We start from the raw sequence: 7,500 nt of genomic DNA on the forward strand, positions 1-7,500 counted from the left end.
AATAATAATAATAATAATAATGATAATAATAATAAGAATAATGATAATAATAATAAGAATAATAATAATGATGATGATGATGATAATAATAATAATAATAATAATAATAATAATAATAATAATAATAATAATAATAATAATAATAATAATAATAATAATAATAATAATAATAATGATAATGATAACAACAATAATGATAATAATAATAATAATAATAATAATAATAATAATAATAATAATAATAATAATAATAATAATAATGATAACAATAATAATAATAATAATAACAATAATGATAATGATAGCAATAATAATAACAATATTAATAATGATAATAATAATAATAATCATCATCATCATAAAGATGATGACGATACACATCGGTAATAAAAATCTTAAATCAACAATGATGAGATTTTATCATACGACACAAGTTAATCATCTGAGTTACTCTTCTGCCTTTTCTCCTTTTTCCTCTTCGTCTCATCACCCGCCATCTCCTGCATCACATTCATCACCTCCTCTATATCAGCTTTGGTCTTCTGGACGCCCTGGGCCATCTCGTCCAACATGAGGTCCTGGCGCCTCTGTGAGTTCTCCTGGCGAGTCAGTGAACGGTACAGGTTCGTGTGCAGGAAGTTCACCTCAAGCGCCATCTGCTTCAGGATCCCGAAGGACTTGGCCACGACTTCCGCCAGGCTCTTGGTCGCGTCCTGGACCTTGTACTCTGAGGTGCTGTGGACCACGAAGGACTTGCCGAGCATTTGGGTCTCGATGTATTGGTTCAGGTACTCGCTCTTCTCGCTGAGCCGGTCGTGCAGGGTGCCCGGTTTGAAGCGGAAGTTGAAGAAGTCGCTGGCCATGGTCTGGGGTCGTTGTACCGTTGCTGGGTCGTCGCGCCGCAGTCCTCGGTTGATCAGGGACGGAAGCGACTCGATCCTGTAAAGGTTTGGTTTGTCATTGCTTAGAACAAGTCGTGATTGAGAGACTAAAGTTGAATCTATGATGATACAAAAACTTACAAAGTACTTACAAAACTTAATTACAAGTACTAGTCTAGAATGGAAAGACTGGTAACCTGCCCTAGTTTCTGGAGTATTCCGATTCACCAAGTATCGTTTAAGGCATTATAAAATAAAAATAAAAACATTGCATGTGTATTTTAGAAATTCCACACATATGTAAACATAACTATCAAGTACCAGGAAATTAAAACAAAAGACAGATGGCAAGTCGGAGTGTCCCAGAGCCCTGTGTGAGTTGCCAGTTTATCCTTTCCTGAGACTGGATGTAGTGTAGTGATGAAATGCTATCCTTATCTTACCCTTGTCCTGGCGAGCTCTGACACCCATTCCGTCCAAATTCGTACAAAGAACTTCCATTTCTAAATACGATACCTACTAAGCACTAAATATTTCACATTTTTGACTAGCAATACATTGTTAAATTGCATAACCCACTTTCTAATTATCTTCTTACATTTTATTGAGCCTGAGAAGTGTGTTTTCTAGACTAGTTTCTCCGTTCATTTTCCTCATCAGGTTATAGGAGCGGACTTGTTGACGTTCAAACTGACTGAGCCACACGTCAGTCTCATTACAAACCTCATCTGCAGGGGAAAAAAATAAATAGATTTAAAAGCATATTGGAAGAAATATAAATGTCCGAGAGATTCTTCAGAAGAATTAGGAGGCATGAATTATTTAAGGTTAGCATGTAGTAGTTATTTAAAACATATAGGGTGAAAGTCACGACAATCATATAAGAAGTAGCGTATCTGATTGATGAAGATCATGCTAAGAACAGTGATAGTATTAAAATAGATAATGATTATAAAACACTGAGTCATATGAACTGTCTCCCTCCCTCTCCCTCTCCCTCTCCCTCTCCCTCTCCCTCTCCCTCTCCCTCTCCCTCTCCCTCTCCCTCTCCCTCTCCCACTCCCTCCCACTCCCCCCACCCGCCCCTCCCCCCCCAATACCCTACCTTCAGCCGGATCCAACTCCTTTTTGTTCGCCTGACTCAGAGTTTGCATGACCCCCCTCCACACGTAGGCCAGGAGACCGAAGGGTGGTGGCAGGACCGGCTTGCTCTCGTACTCGCGTGTTAAGCGATGCATCTCGAAGTTCCAGTGTTCGATGCTCCTGGTTTGCACCTGCTCGTAGATCGTCCTGTGGGAAGGGTAGGATAAAGAAGAGATTAGGGACGAAGTGGAGGGGGATGTCTGAGGATTCGACGGCTGTAGGGCTTGGTATAAAAGTCTTGTGGTGGTTAATTTGAATATACTTCTGGTCAGCTCTTTGTTCTTCAATGGAACGTTCTATAATGACGATTGCATTGATAAGGGCCTGATTAAAACAAAATATAAAGCTCATTAATGAAGGTAAATATCTAATGAAGGCAAATTAATGAGGCTAAATACGCAATGAAGATAAACCATATGAAGGTAATTATCCTTCAGTAATTAAAGATCAAAGTCAAAATCAAAGAATTCTTCCACAAAGACCACGTAAGACTAACGTAAAGATGGCGATGATGAGATTGAGGAGCAAGACGTTGGCGATGAGGAGGTAAAAGGCAAGCAGTCCTTTGGCGAAGAAGTCGTAGATAATTGGCTGAGCGGTGTCCACGACCTCTCGGCACGGCTCGCAGGAGGTCAGCCAGCGCCAGTGACCTTTCTCGCCGCGGCACGTGGTTCGGTTGGCGGCTGCCGGAAAGGAGGTTGGGAGGATCTTTTAAAAGACTTTTTACTTCCCTCTCGGCGTCCTTGAGGTTTTACAGATATTTAGGCCTGTCTTGGTAATGGCGGTTGATTTATTTAGCGAAGTCTGTAATGTCTTCGATTGCCGAGAAATATGTACACCGAAATTCATCTGTTGTTGGCACTCAATGTGCTAATTTTATGTATTTTCTGATATCAAGGTTTACATTTAGGTTTATATATATATATATATATATATATGTGTGTGTGTGTGTGTGTGTGTGTGTGTGTGTGTGTGTGTGTGTGTGTGTGTGTGTGTGTGTGTATATATATATATATATGTGTGTGTGTGTGTATGTATATATATATATATATATATATATATATATATATATATATATATATATATATATGTGTGTGTATATATAAATATGTATGTATATATATACACATATGTGTGTATGTATATATATATATATATATATATATATATATATATATATATATACATATATACATATATATACATATATATATATATATATATATATATATATATATATATATATTGTGTATGTAAGGGAGACATAATTCTATATCGGAGATCCCTTGGATGGCGCGTGCAGCCATAAATCAATGGAAAACTCAAACTGTTAAAAGAAAGCTCTTGTACCTTTTGTTTACTCCGACTCTATTTTGTGAAACAGTTACCATGAACTTGTAAGATATGAGTTAATAACATCTGAATTTATATAACGTATATTACATAGTGATCTAATAATGTAAAGACAGAAGGAAGTATTGAAGCCTCTCTAAGTTCGGACGCCTTCTTTCCTTTTCAGCCAAACTGCAAATGGCAAGCAGAAACTTTTAATATGTTACACCTGTATTTCAGGTAAGAGGGAGTGGCAGTTTGTACATTTATATTACAAGAATGCTTTAAATATTCAAGAATCTTTAGACATATACAAAACTATATTATTGTGTTGAATTGAGGCAAAATCCTTGCTTGAAAGAATCTTCAACATTTTATTTACAATGTCTCCAGCTCAGAATTTCCTGAGGCTGAGTATGTCGCCTTCTTTAGTATGTAGATTACAGTGACCCTCAGTAGTGTTTGATATTGACAAATTGATATTATAAACATTGTGGCATTTGTATATATGAAAATATGAGCCACTTTATGATATCATTCTGTTCTACCCTCACAGTTTATTATCATAGGATTAACTGATTAATTATTATCAATATGTTTAATTGTTAACTGAGGGAAAACTAGATCAAAGATGATTTAGTAATATCTATAAAAATGTCCTTGTTTTTAATGTTATATATAAAGGCCGAGGCCAGGCTCAAGGGAAGTATCTGAGAGTTAAGTTATGGACCTACACTATGCAGTTAGAACATTCCTACATAAACAAACTCTTTTGTAGGAATGAGCAGCGGGTTGAGGGACCAGTTAAAGACCAGGGATTTCCGAGAGCGGCGCATTCTCCAGAGACGAACTTCGAAAACCAGGTCATCATGCGAACCCAAAATCCAAACTAAACTTTTCCTACCTTCTACCTTCTATTTTATTATAAATAGAAGGTACCCCCCTTTATTGGGACTTCCTGCCAATTTACAGAAAACGCGACATTAAGAACTCTGGTTGTGTGAGGGTGTTGTGGACTAAGTCTCTGAGCGGTTTTATGAAGCGGATATTTTCGTCATTTCGCGGTAAATATGAGGCCGCTGTAGCTGTACCTGTGTTGTTTATCCCTCTATTTCTTGTGCTCTAAAACATGACAATGTCCATATCCCTCTATCTATGTGTGTCGCTCTCGGTAACATTAACCAAAGGCCAAGAACCATTATCAGGTGACTCTCTTAGAGGAGGAGTTCCAGTCGCATGCCGTTGTAGACCCAAGGCATTGTACATGAAGAGGAAATATCACGTGATAAGTGAAATCCAGTATTTTGGGTGATGTTATGTGGCGTATATATATATATATTTATTTTACAAGAAATCGTTTTTTATTACTCCTCACAAAGAAAGGTCAAATACAGATGATATATGTTTAAAAGGACGTTAGTGGATCATATTAAGTGCGAGTAACTTATACTCGCCTACATGTCGATAACTCATTTGTAAGACTAAATTTGTAAGACTAACAGTACTAAAATATGGCAGGCTAAAGCCTGCTATATATTAGTACTGTTAGTGTTTTTTTTTTACCCCATAAGCTAATTAGAATGTAACGACAGTAATACATTCAGATGAGCACATCGAATATTAAGAATTAAACTACCAAACACTGATATCAAGCTCTGACTACAGCACCTCTCGTGACCTCAGAATGAACGACACACCGCCAGCACCCAAAACCCAAACGAACCTTCGAGCGAATCCAACTGAAGCTCCCCGAACATCTGCCAGTAAGGGAAGAAGATGATTTCGGAGATGAAGTCGGTGAAGCTCTTGAAGCTGAAGCTGAGGTACTCTCGGTTCCGGCAAGTGTGGCTAACTAGGACGCGGGTGGCGATGCCGTAGCCCAGCACGAACAGCAGAAGGAAGACCAGGAACTCCACCATCCTTGGCACCTAAGGTTAGGTTGGTGGAAAATGAGTCCTTCGTACCTATTAGGGTTGCCTCTAAGGGAGATGAGAATCCTTGGTACGTGATGTTGGGTTATTAGAGGGAAAATAAGTCCTTTGTACCCGGTGGAAGATATCTAAAGGGATGGTCACACTAGACTTTTCTGTCCAGGGATCCCTTTACAGAGCAGGATAATTACCCTCTCACAAAGCACACAACTTTAAATATTTCTCACACACACAGCACACAACTAAATATTTCCCTCTCACAAAGCACACAACTATAAATATTTCTCCCTCACACAGCACACAACTAAATATCTCCCTCTCACACAGCACACGACTATAAATATTTCCCACACCCAACAAACAGCTACAGATATTTCCCACTCACACAATAAACAGCTACAGACATTTCCCACCCACACAACAAACAGCAACCAGCATCTTTCCTCACCATGTAAACGAAAATGAGGATCTTGGAACCGAGGCGAGGCCACACGTACAGGAAGCGGAGCAACCTCAGGGAGAACAGAGGGGCGCACAGGGCGTACAGGACGTATCCGAAGTCAGGCTGTAAGAGGGCGGAGCAGATGGTGAGAATGGAGGGGATGGTGAGGATGGTGAGAGGGGTGGATGGTGAAGAGGAAGGAGGAGCAGGGTTAGGGAGAAGAGGGGGAGGAAGGGGAGAGTGAGGGAGAAGAGGAGGAGGAGAGAGGGAGTATGAGGATGGTGAGGGGGTGGATGGTGAAGAGGAAGGAGGAGGAGGGTGGGGGAGAAGAGGAGGAGGAAGGGGAGAGTGAGGGAGAAGAGGAGGAGGAGGAGCGTGAGGGAGAAGAGGAGGAGGAGAGAGGGAGTATGAGGATGGTGAGGGGGTGGATGGTGAAGAGGAAGGAGGAAGAGGGTGGGGGAGAAGAGGAGGAGGAAGAGGAGAGTGAGGAAGAAGAGGAGGAGGAATGTGAAGGGGAAGAGGAGGAGAAAGGTGAGGGAGGAGAAGAGGGAGGGAGCAGAGGAAAAGGAGGAGGAGAAAGAAAAGGAGGAGGATGGTGAAGGGGAAGAGGAGGAGAAAGAGGAACAGGGGCAGGAGGAGGAGGGGGGGTCAGAAGGAGGTTGGTGGAGGAAGAGGAAGGTGAAGGAGAAAAGAAGAAAGAGGAGGAGGATGGTGAAGAGGAGGAGGATGGGGAAGAGGAGGAGAAAGAGGAACAGGGGCAGGAGGAGGAGGGGGGGTCAGAAGGAGGTTGGTGGAGGAAGAGGAAGGTGAAGGAGAAAAGAAGAAAGAGGAGGAGGATGGTGAAGAGGAGGAGGATGGGGAAGAGGAGGAGAATGGTGAAGGAGAGGAGGAGGAGGGTGGTAAGGGCGATGAGGACGATGAGAAGGAGGAGAAGGAAGATGGTGAGGGAAAAGGGGAAGATAATGATGATGAGAAGACAGAGAAGGATTATATGGAAGAGGATGGCAAGGAAGAGGGTGAAGGAAAAGATAAGGATAGTGAGAAAGAGGAAGAGAAGTTGGAGAAATTGAAGAAGAAGAGAGGAAGATGGTGAAGAAGAGGAGGAGGAGGAGGAGGAAGATAATGAAACTAAAACAAGGTAATATATCAAACAAATCCCAGAGACAACATAGAGAAAAACATATATAAACATGACCGACACTGCCATAACTATTTCAACACGATCCTTACCTGACAAAAATGTACCCCATACCACATACCACATAACACATACCCACTGTCTGATATCCTATTTATCCCCAGTCTTTATCAGGGAATCAAAATAAACTTACTATGAAGGGAATACTCCTCAGGAGAAACGCAGAGAGAAACACGACCAGGAGGCCGGTGTCGTACCAGTGCCAGGCCGAGTTGCCAACGTGGTAGGTCGTTTGTGCCATCTGGAAAGAGTCGTTTTTTTTTATTATTTTTTATTTATTTATTATTACTTTTTGGAGGGGGTCTTTGTGTGTTTTTTTTTTTTTTTTTTTTTTTGGGGGGGGGGGGTGTTACGTTATGTCCCGAGATGTCTTTTTCTTCTTTAGATTTGAGTATGTTTATGATTTTTTTTTTTTTTTTTGGGGGGGGGGTCACTATACAGGTATTTTGGAAAGTTAGTCGTTATGGCATATTTTTTTTTGCTCTTTCTAATTTCGTTGTTGGCATAATTTTTTTTTTTTTTTTTCTTTAATTTCGTTATCTTCGTTTCTCGTCTTTCTTTTTTCGTTTCATT

General features: G+C 40.5%; 1 protein-coding gene across 1 annotated transcript in view; it reads right to left on the minus strand.

Annotated features, from left to right (window-relative positions):
* Positions 1 to 434: 434 nt before the first annotated feature.
* The window catches only part of LOC125044039 (transient receptor potential cation channel subfamily M member 1-like), a 31,388-nt gene continuing 24,322 nt past the window's right edge, over positions 435 to 7,500 (minus strand). Inside the window, exons 19-25 of the mRNA XM_047640483.1 lie at positions 7,061 to 7,168; positions 5,736 to 5,852; positions 5,080 to 5,284; positions 2,521 to 2,707; positions 1,987 to 2,171; positions 1,480 to 1,609; positions 435 to 939 (exon numbers count right to left, since the gene is read on the minus strand). Coding sequence (XP_047496439.1) covers positions 435 to 939; positions 1,480 to 1,609; positions 1,987 to 2,171; positions 2,521 to 2,707; positions 5,080 to 5,284; positions 5,736 to 5,852; positions 7,061 to 7,168 — 1,437 coding nt within the window. The remainder of the gene's footprint in view (positions 940 to 1,479; positions 1,610 to 1,986; positions 2,172 to 2,520; positions 2,708 to 5,079; positions 5,285 to 5,735; positions 5,853 to 7,060; positions 7,169 to 7,500) is intronic.

This window comes from Penaeus chinensis, chromosome 35 (genome assembly GCF_019202785.1).
Source record: "Penaeus chinensis breed Huanghai No. 1 chromosome 35, ASM1920278v2, whole genome shotgun sequence".
Taxonomy (NCBI): Eukaryota; Metazoa; Arthropoda; class Malacostraca; order Decapoda; family Penaeidae; genus Penaeus; species Penaeus chinensis.